Here is a 19860-nt window from a genome sequence, read left to right on the forward strand (position 1 = left end):
AATCAATTGTCAAACATGATGGTATCTCTCCCCACAAATTCCTTAAAAAAAAACACGGGCATAGGCAACACAAGGTGAAAATTTCTACAGAAGCATATTACCTCTTTAGTAAACAAAAAGAAACCTGCTAACTGAAATTACGGCATGTGAGGAACATCCAACGAGGGACGAGGGCTTGTATATAACTGATTTTAAGACTAATTTCATAGAATCCTGGGATAATCAATCTTTTATTATACAACATCTTACTTTTCAATTTCATGTCTTAAAAGGGAAAGAAAACATGCACCTTGAAATTTATATAATATCTGTTTCTTTAAAAATATACCCAAACTTAACTTCCACAAAATACCATTTTATTTCAGTTTAATTCATTACCAGCTAGTAGGTCTGCCGATGCGGATGAACTAGAAGCAGCCTGAGGTGCAGGTTGGGGTTCAGAAGCACTGCTTCCAAATGCATCTACCCATTATCCGTTATGCAGCAAAAAAAGGAAAAGAGTGTAAACAGTAAGTATAGTAAGTAATGTAAGTGTTTTGCAGAGAAATACATAGGACACTTTGCGTGGTGAGCTCGTCTCCTGTGGATATGTGAAATGACTGAGAGAACTGAATTATGCTTTGACCAGTTGATTGTCTCAAAAAGCTGTTCTAGGATATTTACGAATTAATAAAGAATTAATTAAATTAATTAAGAATTAATTTAAGAATTATTTAAGAATTGCAAGAGTAAGAAAATTCTTTTTTTGCTTTCTTTCTTTCTTTTTTTTTTAAGAATAAAGGTTTTGGATTAAATCTTGTCATCTATCAGAACAGCATTAAGGTTTTGAAATTTTTGCCCACAGGCAATACAATAGAATTTTCCCATTTAGAACTCTATTAAACTTTTTAAAAGATTTAACAAATTTAATTCAAGCAGCAGCAGCACTACTTGTACCCACATATTAGGGTTCGGTGTTTATTTGCCACAAGTTTTGAGACCCTGAATGTCAGAGACTGTGAGGTCTTTGTACCTGCATGGCACATACCGTGATTCTTCAGCGCACAGCAGGTACTCAATGTGGGTTTAACTTGCTAAGGATGACATTTTAGCCCAAAGCAGACACATTTATGGAGAGTCATGAAGAAATCACTTCAAACCTATACTTTCCTTTTAAAGAAGACTTTAAATGTATCCGCCAAATGAGAAATTCTAGAGTTAATTTAGTACATCTCCCTGCCTTCAGATAACACATTAAAGAAGAGGAGAATACACTTAAATCAGTGAAACATCTTCCAATTCTCTGGAAGGATTCTAAAATATTAAATTCAACATAAATAAACCCTACAGATAATGTATGACCTCTAGAATTTAAGTTTTCAGTTTTGACTGCCTTATTTGTTTTCAATTCCGACTTACCTAGTTAACGTTTATATTGCTTTCAAGAACTGAGAAATGTTTATTTAGACAAGAGATCAGGATCACCAAGGCAGAACAGTAGAAGCAAATTCTAATCTACATTAGGATGAACAAAAATACAAAGACCTCAAATGAAAAACGATCTGGTTTTGTTAGACCATGCGCTGAAAATTATGATGAACTGATGAGGATGACGATGATGATGGCAAAGAAATGGAAAAGATCTTAAAAACTTAAGTTTACATTTAAGAGATGGAAATGGCTTCACATAGTCAAAAGAAAAATGATGAAATAAAATGAAATAGAAGATGTAAAAACTATTCTGAGGGTGGAAAAAGATTCTGTAAGTGCTGAAGGAGGACAGATACGCACCCCCGAAAAGGTCTATCACACCTGAAGAATCCACCTTTGCTGGAGAGGCAGTGGGTGCAGGAGATGGTGCTGCAAATGCATCCACTGCAGTGAAGCACAGAACAGGACAAACTGCATGTCACCCAAAGGACAGTGAAACCATGGGCCTTGACAACTGGCTTCTCGAGATTTCATGTTCAATAGCAGGCAGTACCACTACAGGTAATCTTAACAGTTAAGGAATGGATTTTAAAATATATACTTTCCAGAAGAAAATAAAATTTGACTTCTTGGGGTCAGAGGCTTTGGCGTGAAAAAATTTTCTCTTTGCACCAGTGTTAGAGTTGAAGTATTAACCCTCATCAGTTGATGAGGGGCTAAAACGTGAGATTTTTTAAAAAAGTGAATTTTTGAGTTTAAAAGAACTCAAGCCAAACCCACATGTTTTCGTATCTACCTCTCTACACATAACCCCCACAAGACATCTCTGCAGGCTTGACCTTGGCAAAGGCACTCACCGGATAAGAGGTCAGCAGTGAGCGAACTCTCAGGCACGGGAGAGGCCCCTTGTGGTGGAGAGGAGAAAGCATCTTCCAAAAGTGAAACAAACCAAAACCAAGCAGAGGTAAGTAGACAGCTGAAATCAAAGTCAAAAATCTAACAAATGCATTATCACAGGTGAGTACAAAGGGTTCAATCATGAAAACAGCTAGGAAAACTAATGTGAAAAGGGTTGCTTTGGTTTTACCTGTACCAAACAGGTCTATGCTAGGAGCAGCATCTGGCTTAGGCGCTGCAGCAACTTCGGGAGCAGAATCAAATAAATCTAAGACCAAGAACACACATGCCTTTACTCAACTTGACAAACCAGCCTGAAACAGCATCCCTTTCCAGTGCTGAAGTAGCACTTTGGAGAATTCTGAAACAAGCAGCAAATGGTTTCCAGAGAACCATTTCGTTACACAGTATTCATGCAGGAAGAGTTGTGTACGCAGTATATCTCAAGTACCAGAATTCAATCCACCAGATGGAAAGAGTTCAACAACAACAAAAATTTACCACCAAAGATATCTAGAGCAGGAGGAGCGGTGGTGGTGGTGGCGGAGGTGGTGGCAGTGGTGGTGGCGGCGGTGGTGGCAGCAGTAGTGGCAGCAGTGGCAGCTGCAACGGCGGGAGCAGGAGAAGGAGCAGTGGCGGGAACCGGAGGGGCTGTGCTAGCTGTAGGGGTAACTACAGGAACACTGGTCTCAGGTGGCTTCATTGCAAAGAGGTCCAGCTCGGGTGCAGCCTCTGCACTACCTTCAGACGGGGCAAAGGGGTCTTTCGGGAAGGAAAGTGGAGACACACAGCATCAGTAAGGAGAGAGACAAGAGAGAGGGGTCCTAACTCTGGGTAGGAGACCCTGACACAGAGTTACAGGCTAGCTAGGCATTAGGCTGCTTAGATTGAACTACATCTTATTAGCAGTGATTAGAATGTTTTTCTAAAGAAAAAAGAAAATTTTGTAGGTACCAAGTTAAGAAACTGAAACACTTCAAAGTACTGTAAGATTAGCCTACAGCCTAGGATCAGAGATTGTCATTCTCCAAACTCTTACTAAAGCTGGTCAATTTGGTAGCTTTGAACATTCATTAAAACATGCCTATATATTTGAACTCAGTGTTACAAAAGAGTACAATAAAGCATTAGAGGGAAAAAAAACATTAAGAGAGCATACTTGCACTGACAAAAATTGTCAATCTTGAGAAATTGCCAATTTTGCTAAGTATGCACTTCACTGTCTTAATGTTTTAAGTCCCGGCATTATTAACTCAGTTATGATGAATGAGACTTTACACTCAGACTAAATTAGAATTAGAAAAACATATGGCCACATCTAACTACGGGAGGTTCACATCGGGACAGAGAAACAACAGACTGGCGCGTGCCTTTGAACCCACCATTTCCTGAACATGCATCAAGTGCTGCTGCTACAGGGGTTGGGGGGGCTGGCGCGGCGGCCCCTTCGGGTGCGGCAGGGGCCTCCCCAGGAGAAGCTGCAAAGGCATCTTGGGTGCAGTTTTTAAAACAATAGAAATTAAAGGAATAAAAAGAGAAGAAAATATAGTAAAAGAACCAAGTTAAATTGCGAAGAAGGCTCCCTTATACAACATGAATTTCTTAAAATGCATTTTTATGGCCCATGCATTGTTGGCGGTCACAAAACAATGATTCTTTGCGCCCCTTCAGGTTAATTACATGCACATGGTACAGTGTGGATACTGCTGAGGCCTATTAGGATCTAAAAGGTAACAAGATTCTCATTGTATAAGGGCTCTGAGAAGCATGTTTTATGTATCATTAGAAATTAATGGATGTGAAAATTAGAACACAAAGATAATTTTATTATGTAATTTAAGACAATAATCTTTCAAGTCCAGTTAATACTTATTCACTATGTTGCTATGATGTTACCAACTAGGGGTTTCTGCCAAACATGGATGTCTTCTGTAATGTCAACAAAATTAAATATATCATGGTAATGTAAACAAACAATTCTAATTTAAATTTTTATAGACTAGGACAAGAAAACTACACTGTTAACATGAAAGTTTTACTAAGTATTCATAAACATTAAGTCTTCATTATCCTTGAAAATCATTTTCAGACACAACCAAGGATTTACGGGAATAAAGAGAGAATAAAATTAGGGGATGACACCATAATGCCTTTATTTTGACTTAAATTTACTGTGGTTTTCAAATATTGTATTGCTCTAGTTATTTGGAAAATGATCTATTTTCAACAGATTAAAAATACAGTTTCATGTTTTAAGACTACAAGTGTATTACTATTTATAGTAGAAAAATCCATTAACATACAGGCACTCCAGTTTATAAATGCCCAATTTATAAAAGGCCGATATGTACAAATGGTTCCCAATGTATTTATGCCAACAAACCATGTTAATTATGGTAAAAAAAAAAAATCCTAAAGTTTTCAAAGAGACTCTGTAGTTCCAAAGTACAAAAGGAATCAAGCTATCATAAGAATGACTTGCTTAGGAGAAGAAACTTCTGGAAAGTGGGGACCAACCCTCACCCAGAGCCTGCCACTTACCTCCTAGACTTCCCATCCTAAAATTCTGCCTTCCACAATACCTACCAGTGTTCCCTAGAGCACTGTTCCTCTGGCCATTACGAAGAATTTGTCAAATATGCTTGGAAAATGCTACACAGTATATCCCCTTTGTGGGAGATTTATGTAGTATATTAGGCTGTAGGAAGTCCTACAGTCAAGACACTTGTTTCTCAGTTTAACCAAGAATGTTCCAAACTGATCTGAGTATGAAAGTCACTTAAGTAATGTCCCGAGGCCCAGTGTTAAGCTACAGTGAGGGAATAGCTATTCTGAGTAGAGGTCAGTCGGGGGAGAGGCCAGATACTGGAATATGAAAACACGTCACGGGGTAGGGCAGGCCCTGTTCTCTACACGGCATGTTAAGGACTGTAACAGAGGATGCAGAGCAGCATCAAAGTGCCAAGAGCCAGGACAGAACTACACAAGAAAAGTCCAGGAGGAGGTGGCGAGGGCAGGACAATATTTTGTCAAGCATCAGGTGTTTTCTTTCTTTTTATTCCTATAAAATGTGGAACTGGGGCTGATAATATTGGAAACAGCAGAAACAGTAACCACGGTCACTATTTAGTGAGCACTGATGTGCCAGTCACTGTGGAAATATTTTATATGCACTGTTACATTTAATTCCTACAACTATTTGGTGACGTAGGCTCTATGATCTCCCTTTGGAGATAAGAGAACAGAAACTTGGGGAGTCTGAGTGACTTGACCAGGGTCACACAGATAGCCAATGGCCAAGTCAGGATTTGGCCATAAACTGTCTGACTGAGGTTTGTGTGTTTAACTACTATGCCGCGCTGTTACGAACTGTGCCACGTTCTGCTAGTACAGTACTACTTGTAGGATGGAATAAACACCAACTATGTCAGTGCTAGGGGTCAGATAAATATTCATGGGCTGGCCTCTTTAATGATCACTTACGTATAAATATAGCTATATTCTCAGGAGATATTTTTTCTTTCTTGTCAGCAAGACATCTCGTTTAATGCTTCTCCTGTTACTTAAAACTAAACATCATAAACACCTTATTTACTCCCATCAAAACTTCTCTTAAAGACAGGAGCCCCAGCTGGACCAGGTCCTGGCTGTTACGTCTTCCCAGAGAAGGAGATGGAGATAAGAATGAGCAAGACTAGGGATGACCCCAACCCCAGCCACGGTCTGACAGTAGCCACGAAAAGGACTATGAGTGAGAACTGTCCAGCTGAGCCCAGTGGGTCTCCTGGACTGAAGAGAGAGAATAAATTCTGATGTTGTTTAAAAAAAACCAAGAAAACTTCTTTTAAATACCTAGCTTTCTTTCCTTATCAATGGCAGCATTATCCTCCCAGTGTTGAAAACTCAAGCTAGTTCCAATCTGGTTCTCCTTCCCTTGTTACCCACTTGCAGTTCATTTCTACATTCTGCCAATTTTCAATCAGTGCTACTTCCTGGAAATGCAAGATCCTGCTGTTCTGCAATTACAGACTCAGTCCAGCCCTTACCCAGCAAGCCAGTCTCTCCGACACTGCTGCAGACTAGTCTTTTTTTCCTTCTAGCAATCTAGGAAGAATTTTCTCTCGAACTTTTTATCATGTGACCACCTTTCTAAAAATTTCTAATAGCTGTTATCTTCCCCAGCCTGAACCACACCTCTCTCTTCTGCCGCCACATAAGCCATCTTTAAATCACATACTCGGCCCAAAGGTTTCAATCATTCTCAACAGCCCAAGGGTCAGCTGTCCAGTTCCTTTTCTTCCCCAAAGGTCCACGATTATAAAACTCTTACATGAAATCTAGTTTTAAGTGCTTATATTTAAGTACTGGTTTTAAGGAAGGTTGGTTAACTTAGTTTGTTAACCACACGTACAAAGGAAGTCAAGCTTGTGAAAGTTCTTTAGTTTTGCAGTCACCTGATTTCAAGCTCACAGACTACCTCCTACAGACTACTGCAGACTTCCATGAACGCTTGCTCACAAATGGATACAGGTGACTGAAAGGGTGTCCTGGCGTTTGTGTGGAGGAGGTAGCACCAATTTCGCATCCTAGGGCTTAGGAAAACCCTGTGCTGTTACAAACTAATGCGCTGTTGTTAGTAAGATTTTCATAAATAGAATGTTTTTAAGGATTTTGTCTTTTACTTTTACTAACATCTAAATTTTTTAAGCACAACATTGCCTTGCAGTGCTGTCCTGCATGAACACAGAAAGCGGATTTTACTTCTTAAAAGTTCACTTTAAAAATGAGAACATTTAGATTTCACTCATATGTGGAGGATAAACAAACTAAGGACAAAGAGAACAGTTTAGTGGTTACCAGGGGAAAGGGGGTGGGAGTGGGCACAAGGGGTGAAGGGGCGCATATACGTGGTGACTGGCAATAAGAATGCACAACTGAAATTTCACGTTATAAACTAATACGACCTCAGTAAAATAAAAAAGAAACCATTTAGTAAAGATAATGTTTCCTAAAAAAATTTTAATGACTTACATTGAAATGACTAAAATGTTATGTGGGTATCAATCTGAGTATTAAAATATAACAGATGTTTCCTAGTTGTCAAATTGTAATGAAAATACATACATAGAAAAGTTTAATGTTTTAACATTTCATATCCATGAAATTAAACAATTATCCATTTTTCAGAAATGGATGTTGGTGAAATCATGAGGAGAGCCCCATTCTTTGGCATTAAGTTATATGATTTTCTGCAGTACTAGTCCTTAAAGGTTGTATTTTAGGGTAGAAAGAATGTCATCATGAAAATATTTCCAAACATATATATTTCTCTGCTTGATGAATGTAGTCAAAGCAGTAAGAAATGATCGACACGAATAGCATAATGGCTCAAAGAATATTTCAAGAAATATCTGAGGCTTCATTATTCTAGAGAGCCATGAAGGAAGCAAGATGGACTTGATTGATTTCTTAGATGCAATTAAGCTCTTTATGAATGGATAGGAAAACAAAAATCTAAATAACTAAAGGGATAGAAATGTTCGAGCACAAAATTGTTACCCATCCCGGCCCTCTTCTCCTTGAAGTTTTGTGGTAACATAAGCCTATGAGCAACCATCCATACCCAACACCAATAATGGGGGCGGGGGGAAGATGAGGGGGTGAGGAAGTTGACTTCATAAATTTAAGCTAAAACTTTAATTTTTGGTCTCAAAAGTTATAGAGGCATAACTGAAAAACCAACGGGTTCTAGGGGAAGACTGTCTATAATAAATTATTCAAGATTCTGCAAACCCTTTCCCTCTTCTTTTTTAAAGCAAGTTTCTCCTCTCACAGCAAGGGCAGTGCAGCAAGCCAGCAGCAAGTTCTTTGCATGAAACAGTGGCAACAAGGCTGCGTCTAGTTGAGTGCTCCTTGCCTTAGCCAATGTTGGCGAACCTCAAGACTGGGCACGGCACGTAGCACAGTGGTATGTGACAGTGTGAGTGCGTGTTCCCAGGGGGATATATTAACGCCACTGGAGCCTGCCAAATCTCTCCTGCCCTCCCCATCATTTGCCTCCTCCAATTTCTTTACCATATTCTCAAATGCCTGGGAAAGATGTTATCCTGTAATGAAGAAACACAAAACTATGATGAATATAACACTCCCCTATGTGTGTATTTGATGTGAACACTTCTCCAGGCTTGGACATTAGCACCCCTCAGATAGGAATATGTAAATAAACTAGCTTCAGATGGTTCCTCAGGTCCAGGCATATTACAGTGGCAGAGACTAGGGTATCTGACTCAAGCCGCAGCTGTAAATCGACTGCGTGTCAGAATTTACATTTGCATGGAAAGCGTGTTTTCAAACAATTATTTCACAGTCCGACCTAAACCTGTTTTCAATCAGCATTTCAAGTGCTGATTCAAGTGATCTCCCAAAGTTCCGAAGTCAAAGATGATCCAGGTCTTTGCTTGGAAAGAATAAACTTAAAACTGTAAAAAGAGGCACCCCCCTAAACTGTCAGAGACCTCCAAATATGAACTACTCTTAGATGACTTTTTGTCCTAAACCTTAAGAAATAACTTAGGCCAGGACTACCCCTCCCATATTCCCTAAATATTTTTCTCTGTGCTAGTTCGAATCTGGCCAAAAAGCCAAACCTAAATATGATGGCGAAGTCTGGCCCCACTCTTCCACAGATTCTGCAGGGAGGGAGCATATACGGGACAAGGAGCAACTTAAAGCGCAACTTTTACAAAATGGAAAATCAAATGGATCGAAAGTATAGCAACCGCTGCCTGAAAACCACTAAAATGAAGATAAAGTTGATAAATTTAGCAAAGATAAATATATGAAAATAAACATTTAAAAAGTCCTTAAACACTCTGACACGCTGTTATAGAGCGTAAAGATTTTTAAACACCTTAACTCTAAAGTAATTTCAGCAATCCTGGAAGGAAAATTAAGGAACAGTGACGTGACTGACTGACCTCCAAAGAGATCCACTTCAGCAGTGACAGCAGTGACAGTTGTGGTGGTGGAGGCAGAAGCGGAAGCAGTTGCAATTTCTGCAGCTGTGGTAGGAGGGGAAGGTTCTGGTGCAAATGGGTCTGAGATCTGAGCTTCAGAGGGAACAGAGGAGAGTGCAGCCAAAGAATCTATGTCGCAACAGAGAGGGAGAACAAATGGAAGAGAAGAAAAAGAAAGGACAAAGATATCCCAGGCTCCACATGATCAAAACGAGGACAGTTATTAAGATATGGAAGTCTCTCAACACAGAAGTTTAAAATAAAGCTTTACTCACCCTCTCCCAAAAGGTCTATCGATGTCCATTATGTGTCAGCATATGAAGAAATAAGAGAGAAAGCTGAAACATTCAACCACACCAATGTCCAAGCAGGGTAAGGCACTAGCTGAAGAAATTCTAGCTTTAGGTACCTTTCTGGATCATTTGTAATTACAAAAAATAAATGTATTACCTATTATTATCGTGGAACTATTGAGCTGGAAGGGACCTTAGGAATCCTCTAGACCAAGTTTCTAATTTCACAGATGGGGAAACAGAGAGCAAGGGAGGTCAAGACACTTACCTTAAGTCAGGTCTAAACGATTTTGACAAACTCAACTTATTTCTCACCAGGTTTCCTATTTCACCTGCTTTGATTTCACTACATTATAAATGTCAATTCTGAAACTGTAGTTAACTGAACTTTATTTATCCTCTCTATTTGATGTGTCACTGCAGTCCGGAACACCAGAAAGTAAGCAGAGGCTTTATAATAGCTGTAGTTTGACTGTAGAATATACCAGGAATAGTCAAAGAACTGCATGCAAGTTCAGGAGTTAGAAAAAAGCCCCACCGAAACCATTTTCTTCTTCATAACTTTCCCATTATCAGATGTTTTTCAACTGAATATATAATCTTTACATTTATAAACATTATGTCACAACACATGAGGATTATTTGTAAGACGAATGTGAGAGATTATGTAGCATGAAAATTTTTCAGCCTTCTGAGGTCAGCATTCTGTTGGAAGGTTCACACTTTCTTAGTGTTCAACAATGAGATTACAGATGGCATCCTAAATAAAAAGCCTAGGAGGGGTTATTCTTAACTATACTGTGACTTGAGGTTAAACATTTAGAGTGTCCAATGGCATTCTTCTACTCTCAGTCATGTGATACACCTCACGGCTCATATGTGAATTCATGAATGTTACTGCAAATTTATTTCAATCGTGAAGAAATTCTATCATAACCCATTATGGAGCTTTTTTTTTTTTTTCCCAGAGCCTTAAAACAATATGAGAACTCAGTAAACCAAAAGTTCTAAAAGACATTTAAAAAACTAATAGAAATTTGACATAAAAAATAATCACATTCATTTAATTATGCAATTTGCAAATCCAATAAATATTACATAAAGTACAGATACACTAAGATAATCAAGACTCTTCCTAACCAAATCTTACATATTTCTAACAACATTAGAAAATTATAGCACACAGAGTACTTGGCATTAGAAACAGTTTTAAAATTTTAGAACATATGCCTAATGAATAGCAGGCCGAAAAGGACCTCTGTTGACTTGAAGATATTTTCTGTTGTTAGGTGGCCAAGACCAAAATCCTAAGAAATGGAAGGTCCTTCAAATAATTCCCCAAACCAACAGTACCTGGCCCAATACAACTGTTACTCATAGCCGCACTTCCTAAAAATATTAATTAGAAACAAAGTGGGTCACCAGAAGCCAGACAGACCTGGTTTCTCTCCTCTGGCATGGGAGGGACTTTTGCTAGCCCCACCCTTATTAATGGCTATTTCAAGCTGCCACGTGACTTTGCAGAAGAGCTAACAGCCACGTGATCTAACAGTTTCCAGACCTGCTATTGTCTATGACGGGGAACAGGCAATTTATTTCAGACATTTGGTAAGCGACAAAGGAGAAGACTATTTATGTACACTAGAAGGAAAGAGAAATAAAAAGATTAAAAAAAGAAGTACAGGAAATTAAAATATTAGTTCCTTGCTTTTGACTAATGTTTTGTCCAGCTGGAAGGTGATGAGACTTCTTAGAATGATATGATGGAAGATGGAAAGTAAAATTTCCCAGGGAACTGTATGATGATTAAGCACACTGGTGGGTGATTGATGTTGAAAAGCTTTTTTCACTCCTGGTAACCACAGGTTTTAGTATCCAAAATCTTAATTTTCTAGATGAAATATAATTTATGTTACTTATTCCTTGTTTTACGCAAAATTTTTTCTCTACTATAAAAGAAAGTCCCTATTTTAGGATGATGGGAACAGTTATTAAATATTCTCAAAACTGCCACTTTTCATAAAGGATTAATCTATATTAAAAAAAACTACAGCAGCAGAGTTCAATTCATTTGCAAGTAGTACATAATCAGAGAGTTTTCTCTGCATGACAGAAGTTGCTAGAAAATATTCACTGAGGAAATGGAACTACAAATAAATTAACAAGGAAATCTATCTTCTGCAGAGAGATAAAGCTAAACTTTTTAGAATATTATGAAGATTAAATATGTTAATTTATTTAAGTCTCACTCATACCAGGAACATATAAAATGCCTATAATGACAGCTAATAATAGGAATATCTAACATTTAAGTCAAACTATAATTTTTATTATAAGACTCTGAATTTCAAAGCATCTATAAATCTTTCAGAGTGTGTGTGAGTGTGTGTATGTGTGTATGAGTGTGTGCACCTGCATATGTACAAAACAGCCTAAAGATATGTCCTCCAGATTGATTTAACAAATGGGAATATGAGGCACAAAATCTGCTCGTACTGTAGCTAATCTTCCACATGGAAACTATTAAAGTCATATGATCACAAATATTGATGAGCTTTCAAAAGTGTATTGCTGACTAATTTCTATTAGGTCTATTACTTCTAAAAAATTATTAATTTATTATTCTATATGTTCTATAACATTATTCTATATCAGTAATTCTATTTTTCTCAAAAAGTAGAAATTTCACTTCAAGTATTTATAGTAAGAAATTGCTTTCCCACTTCTAAGATATACAGAAATACAACACACATTTGCTTGTTTGTTGCTGAGAGATGAATTTGTTATGGAAAAAACCCCACTCTCCCTATTATGGGGCCAAAGGCAGGGATTTAAAAACGCTCTGTATTCTTTCTGTCAAACATGTTCATTATCAGCCTGCAGGATGCCAAATCTTATACGTATTATTTAAATTAATTTTACTAAAATAGGATTTTGCTGAAATTTGGTTGCTTTACACCAACGGGCAAAAAAAAATTCTATAATTTACAATATGTCCCCCAAAATGGCAATATTTATCAGTATCTATATCCCCCAAGAGAAATTCATAAACACCTGAAGCGGCCATAGTTGCTGGAAAATGAAATCCTCTTACTATCATATGGTCAGATAAGAACATCCAAATAGGTCTAAAGAGTTTTAGAGTTTGTATTTTACTGTCCTGTTATACAAAATTTAAATATGACTCAATAATAGAAGTGGTCTGATATTATTCAAATAAGATCAAGAAAGTGATTTTATTTTTTTTGCTTAGTCAAATGAGCCAAAACACGTTTGTTACAATTTAGCATCATCTTAAGCCACCACTGGGTATCTACAGGATAAATGCAAACTGAAGGTAACTATTGTTTCTCAATTTCATATTATACTTGTTTACTTCAATTTCTTAATGTTTCTAATTTTTACTATTTTGCTTAGGAATTAGAGAGTTAATTTATTAGTATTTTTCTCCGCAGCTGACTGCATGTCCACGTTCGACAGCGCTGGCTGAAACCACGCTATTCTGCTTTCTTCTATATCCACTGATACTCAATGTTTTAGTCGTCAACAGTTACTTATTTACAAGACTGAAATGTATTCTAATAAAATTGGTTATTATAACTTAGTTCTTACAAAATTATATGTCTTAGCAAAAAGTGCTTGGAGATGAATAAAAATGTTACACTGCAATTTAAAAAGATTCCACCTGGGTTTTTCTTTTTATTTACCATTCTTTTGCTGCCAAAAGTGAAAAAAAATTTTTCTCTTCAATTTCATGCCAGAGGATAAGGCAAAAGGAGACAGTTTGTAGTCTGACTGTTTACTCACTGAAGTGCTAACCAAATCCCTGAATGTTTGATAAGTTCTAAAATCTAGGAAGTGTGAAATACATATTAATTTAAATAGTTGAGAGAAATAAAGAGTTAACACATTCACATAAAACTGAAAAAACTTTTTGTATAACCCCACAAATTTATAATTACTCTAAATTTTAAATTACAAGAGTTCTATAAAAGTCACTTATATAAATTTTACGATGGAGAAAGTCTGATTTAAGCACATGGACTGGGAGCTTTCTTAAATAAAGAAAGAAACAATACATTGTATAAGACACTGCAGTAATGAAAATAAATTATTAGTAAATTGAAATAATTAAACATTTTAAAAGGTGAAGCTCAGAAGGAAAACATGAGAACCAGAAGAATGACCTTATCAAACTTCAGCATTGTTTTCCCTTACCAATTGAAATCCCTTATCAATTGAGAGTTAAATGAAGTTGAAAGAACAATTTTATTTAAAAAACTGATAGCTGTAAGCTTAGGAGCTGAACATTTCAACATAGGAGAAGGTTTAAATATTTAAAATGGAAAAGCACCAATATCTAGAATGCTCATATTTATAGTTAGAAACTTTATTTCAGAACTGGTTATCTTTTGTTTATTTTGTTCCCTCAAAAACTTGGAAATGAAACCAAGAGATTATATTGCACGTATTCTGATGTCATACTGACACGCTGTTTACCAAGCCCACCAAAGGATTATTTAGTTATCTAGGGAAATGTATTTTTTTGTGTGTGTACGTGAGGAAGATTGTCCCTGAGCTAACATCTGTGCCCATCGTCCTCTATTTTGTATGTGGGACGCCGCCACAGTATGGCTTGATGAGCAGTGTGTGGGTCTGCACCCAGAATATGTAACTTCATTTAACTGTTAATTAAGGATTCTGATTGTGAGATAGTATATTAGGTTAGAGATTTTGCCTGCTAGTGATGCAAATAAAACTATGCCTGGAAAAAAGATAACCTCAAGACACGATTTTTATTGCCTTATTGGACAGTAACCAGTTTTGTATATAATCTAGCCACCTTATTCTAACATTCCTCTTGAAATATCTATAAATACCTAGTAGTTCCTCAAAATGCTCTTTGAACTAGCTGTATCATCTTCCTGGTTTCCTCATCAGCAAGTTAATATCTTTTACCTGTGTTGCTTCTTTCCCCTCCAGTTTTATTGAGGTATAAGTGACAAATAAAAACTGTATCCTATTTAGGATGCGCAGTGTGATGATTTGATATACACATACATTGTGAAATGATTACCACAATCAAACTGAGAGTTTTTATCGTGAAAGGATGTTGAATTTTATTAAATCCTTTTTCTGCATCTATTGAGATGATCATATAATATTTATCTTTCATTCTGTTAATGTGGTCAACCGTGTTTATTGATTTGTGTATGCTGAATTATCCTTGTATTCCAGAGATAAATTCCACTTGATTATGCTGTATGACCTTTTAAGATGCTGCGGAATTCAGTCTGCTAACATTTTCTTGAGGACTTCTGTAGCTATGTTCATAAGGAATACTGGCCTGTACTTTTCTTTTCTTGTAGTGGCTTATCTGGCTTTGGAGTGAGGGTAATACGAGCCTCAAAAAATGAGTTTGGAGGTATTCCCTCCTTTTCAAGTTTTTGGAAGAGTTTGTGAAGGACTGGCATTAATCTTTGTTCAAATGCTTGGTAACATTCACCCGTGAAGCTATCTGGTCATGGGTTTTTCTTTATTAGGAGGTTTTTCATTACTGCTTCAGTCTCCTTACTCATTATTGAGTCTGTTCAGATTTTCTATTTCTTCATGATTCTGTTTTAGTCAGCCATATGTTTCTAGGAATTTATCCATTTCTTCTAGGTTATCCAATTGGATGGCATATAATTGTTCACAGTAGTCTCCTATGATTCTTTGTATTTCTATGGTATGAATTGTAATGCTTCCCCTTTTGTTTATAATTTTATTTTTAAGTCTTCTCTCTACTTCATTTATTTCTGCTCTAATCTTTAATTTCCTTCCTTCTGTTAACTTTGGGCTAAGTTTGTTCTGTTTCTAGTTCCCTTCTCTGTAAAGCTAGGTTGTTTATTTGAGATTTTTCCTTTTCTCAATGTAGGCATTTATTGCTATAAACTTTCCTCTCAGAACTGATTTTGTGGCATCCTGTAGGTTTTGGTATGTTGTGTTTCCATTTTCGTTTGTCTCAAGACACTTTCTGATTACTTCTTTGACTCACTGGTTGGCTAGAAGTATGTTGTTTAATCTCCACATATTTACAAATTTCCCAATTTTCCTTCTGTTACTGATTTCTACTTTCATACCACAGAGGTCAGAAAAGATACTTGATATGATTTCAATTTTCTTTAATTTGTTAACATTTGTTTCATGTCCTAACATATGATCCATTCTGGACAATGTTCCATGTGTGATTGAGAAGAAAGTATACTCTGTCTTGGATGGAATGTTCTGTATTATGTCTGTTAGGTCCACTTGGGGTAAAGTGTTATTCAAATCCACTGTTTCTTTATTGATTTTCTGTCTGGATGATCTATTCATTGTTGAAAATGGCATACTGAAATCCTCTACTATTATTGTATAGCTATTTCTCTCCTCAATTCTGTTAATTTTTCTTTACATATTGAGGTGCTCTGATGTTTGGTGTGTATATATTTACAATTGCTATAACTTCTTGATGAACTGATCTTTTTATCATTATATAGTGACCTTCTTTGTCTCTTGTGATAGATTTTGACTGAAATCTATTTTGTCAGGTACAAGCATAGCAACTCCTGCTCTCTTCTGGTTACTATTTGAATGGAATATCTTTTTCCATCTCTTCACTTTGTACCATGTGTCTCCTTAAAGTTAAAGTGCATCTCTTGTAGGCAGCATATTATAGCGTCTTGGGTTTTTTTTTTTGCTGGGAAAGATTCATCTTGAGCTAACATCTGTAGCCAAATTTCCTCTTTTTTCCCCCTCTCCAAAGCCCCAATACATAGTTGTATATTCTAGCCGTAAGTCCTTCAAGCTCTTCTACGTGAGCTGCCGCCACCATATGGCTATGGACAGACCAGTGGTGTGGTTCTGTGTCCAGGAACTAAACCCAGGCCCTCAAAGCAGAGTGTGCCGAACTTTACCCACTATGCCATCAGGGCTGAAGTTTTTTTTTTAACATCCATCAGACCACTCTGTGTCTTTTGGTAGGACAATTTAATCTGTTTACATTTAAAGTAATTATTGACACGTAAGGACTTATTATTGCCATTTTACTTTTTTCTGACTGTTTTGTAGTTCCTTTGTTCTTTTCTTCCTCCCTTGCTGTTTTCCTTTGTGACTTGTTGATTTCCTTAGTGGTGTGCTTTGATTCCTTTGTATCTTTCTAATATGTATTAGAGGTTTTTTCCTTCATGTTTACCATGGGGCTTACATAAAACATCTAATAACAGTCTATTTCAAGCTGATGACAACTTAACTTCAAGCACATACAAAAACTCTACACTTTTACTTTTTCTCCCTCCTGCAACATTTTATGCTTTGATGTCACACTATATCTCTACATTGTGTATATGTTAAAAAATTATTATAGCTTTAGTTATTTTAATTTTCTCTTTTAACTTTTATCTCAGAGTTAAAAGTGATTTACCTACCACCATTACAGTCTTAAAGTATTCTGAATTTGAGTATATATTTACCTTTACCAGTGAGTTTTATACTTTCATCTGTTTTTATGTTGTTACTTAGCGTCCTTTTGTTTTAATTTGAAGAACTCCCATTAGCGTTTCTTGTAAACCAAGTCTAGTGGTGATGAATTCCCTCAGCTTTCATTTGTTGTGGAATATCTTTCTCTCTCCATTTCCGAAGGACAGCTTTGCTGCATATAGTACTCATGGTTGGCAGTAGTTTTTCTTCCAGCATTCTGAATATATCATCCTAATCCCTCCTGTCCTGCAAGGTTTCTGCTGAGAAATCTGCTGATAAGCCTTATCAGAGTTCTCTCGTATGTGATGAGTTGCTTTTCTCTTACTGTTCTCACAATTTTCTCTCTCTCTGACATTTGACAATTTGATTATACTGTGTCGTGGGGTAATCTTCTTTGGGTTGATCTTGCTTTGAGACTTTTGAACTTCACGAATCTGAATGCCCAAATCCCTCCCAGGATTTGGGACATCTTCAGCCATTATTTCTTTAAATGAGCTTTCTGTCCCTTTCTCTCTTTCTTCTCCTTCTGAGACTCCCATAATGCATATATATATTCATTTGATGGCATCCTGTAGGTCCCTTATGCTTTCTTCACTCTTTCTTCTTTGTTCCTCTAACTGGTTACGTTCTAATAATCTGTCTTTGAGTTTGCTGATTCCTTATTCTGTCTGATCAAGTCTGCTGTTGAAGCTCTTTACTGAGTTTTTTTTCTTTATTGAGGCCAAATTGGTATACAACATTATATAAGTTTCAGGTGTACAACATTATAATTCACTATTTGCATACACTACAAAGTGATCACTACCACAGTCTGGTCACCATCTGCCAACATACAATTGACCACCTTCCCCTCTGGTAACCACCACTCTGTTCTCTGTATCTCTGAGTTTGTTTTTGTTTTGTTTGTTCATTTGTTTTGTTTTTAGATTTCACACATAAGTGAAATCATACTACATATACCTTTCTCTGACTCATTTCATTTAGCCTAATACCCACTAGGTCCATCCATGCTATCACAAGTGGCAAGATTTCCCTTTTTTTGGGGGGGGGGGTGGTGGTGAGGAAGATTGGCCCTAAGCCAACATCTGTGCCAATCCTCCTCTATTTTGTATGTGGGATGCCCACCACAGCATGGCACAGTGAACAGTGTGCATGTCTGTGCCCAGGATCTGAAGCTGTGACTCCCAGGCCACCAAAGCAGAGCACACAAACTTAACCACTATGCCACAGGGCTGGCCCTGTTTCCTCTTTTTTATGGCTGCATAGTATTCCACTGTGTGTGTGTGTGTGTTTGTGTGTGTGTGTGTGTCTGTGCATATATACATACCACATCTTATTTATCCATTCATCAACAGATGACACTTAGATTGTTTCCATATCTTGGCTATTGTAAATAACGTTGCAATAAACATAGGGGCACCTATTTTTTTTTGCATTGGTGTTTTCATGTGCTTAGGATAAATACCCAGAAGTGGAATAACGGGATCATATTGTAGTTTCACTTTTAATTTCTTGAAGAATATCCATACTGTTTTCCATAGTGGCTGCACTAATTTTCATTCCCACCAACAATGTACAAGGGTTCTCTTCTGTCCACATACTCTCCAACACTTGCTATTTCTTGTCTTTTTGATAACAGTCATTTTGACAGGTGTAAGGTGATATCTCATTGTGGTTTTGATTTTCATTTCCCTGATAATTAGTGATGGTGAACATCTTTGCATGTGCCTGTTGGGCATCTGTATGTCTTCTTTGGGAAAATATCTATTCAGATCCTCTGTTCATTTATTAACTGAGTTGTTTGTTTTTATGTTAAGTTGAATGAGTTCTTTATATAATTTGGATATTAACCCCTTCTTTGATATATGATTTGCAAATATCTTCTTTCATTCAGCAGGTTGCCTTTTCATTTTGTTCATGGTATCCTTTGCTGTACAGAAAGCTTTTCAGTTTGATGTAGTCCCATTTGTTTATTTTTTATTTTGTTTACCTTGCCTTTGGAGTTAGATCCAAATAAAAATCTCTAAGATCAACAGCAAGGAGCTTATAGCCTATGTTTTCTTCTACAAATGTTAGTTTCATCTCTTACATGCAAATTGTAATTCATATTGAGTTAATTTTTTGTGTATAGTGCAAAACAGTGGTCTAGTTTCATCCTTTTGCATGTGGCTGTCCAGTTTTCCCAACACCATATATTGAAGAGACCATCCTTTCCCCATTATACATTTTTGGCTCTATTGAGTTTTCCAGTTGAGTCATTGTATTTTGTATCTCCAGGGTTTCTGTTTAGTTATTTTTAATGGTTTCTATTTCTTTCTTAAACTTCTCATTTTGTTCATGTATTGTTTTCTTGATTTTGTTTAGTTGTCTATCTGTGTTCTCTTGCACCTCACTGAGCTTCTTTAAGATGATTATTTTGAATTCTTTGTCAGGCAATTCATAGATCTCCACTTCTTTGGGGTCAATTACTAGATCTGTATTAGTTTCCTTTGGTGACGTCAGGTTTGTTTGCCTGATTCTTTGTGATTCATGTAGCACTGTGTCATGTCAGTGCATTTGAAGGAGATTTAAACACCTCTTCTAGTCTCCAAAGACTGGTTTTGACAGGTAAAGACCTTCTCCCCAGGTCCCTGGGCTGATGATATTTCTTCTGGGATCATAGTTGAGTGGGGTTGAGGCTGGGTCATTTGGCTGCTTCTGGGTCTGCCATGGTGTCCATGATTGGTGGGCCTGTTACCAGGGGC

The 19860-nt window shown here is 36.9% G+C and overlaps 1 protein-coding gene across 50 annotated transcripts in view; it reads right to left on the bottom strand.

Annotated features, from left to right (window-relative positions):
- The window catches only part of SNAP91 (synaptosome associated protein 91), a 141696-nt gene that overhangs the window by 34979 nt on the left and 86857 nt on the right, over positions 1–19860 (bottom strand). For 19 of the 50 annotated variants that reach the window (XR_011422572.1, XR_011422571.1, XM_070225241.1 and 16 more), the window contains exons 14-21: positions 9599–9613; positions 9285–9452; positions 3690–3797; positions 2809–3069; positions 2498–2575; positions 2268–2339; positions 1771–1854; positions 379–462 (exon numbers count right to left, since the gene is read on the bottom strand). The exons of 12 other annotated variants lie outside the window; for them this stretch is intronic. Coding sequence is in view for 32 of the 38 variants with exons in the window: in XM_070225241.1 (XP_070081342.1) it covers positions 379–462; positions 1771–1854; positions 2268–2339; positions 2498–2575; positions 2809–3069; positions 3690–3797; positions 9285–9452; positions 9599–9613 (870 nt within the window). In the remaining 6 variants the exon portion in view is untranslated. The remainder of the gene's footprint in view (positions 1–378; positions 463–1770; positions 1855–2267; positions 2340–2497; positions 2576–2808; positions 3070–3689; positions 3798–9284; positions 9453–9598; positions 9614–19860) is intronic. 19 more of the 50 variants (XR_011422574.1, XR_011422573.1, XM_070225244.1 and 16 more) reach the window with 5 other exon arrangements.

This window comes from Equus caballus, chromosome 10, assembly GCF_041296265.1.
Source record: "Equus caballus isolate H_3958 breed thoroughbred chromosome 10, TB-T2T, whole genome shotgun sequence".
Taxonomy (NCBI): domain Eukaryota; kingdom Metazoa; phylum Chordata; class Mammalia; order Perissodactyla; family Equidae; genus Equus; species Equus caballus.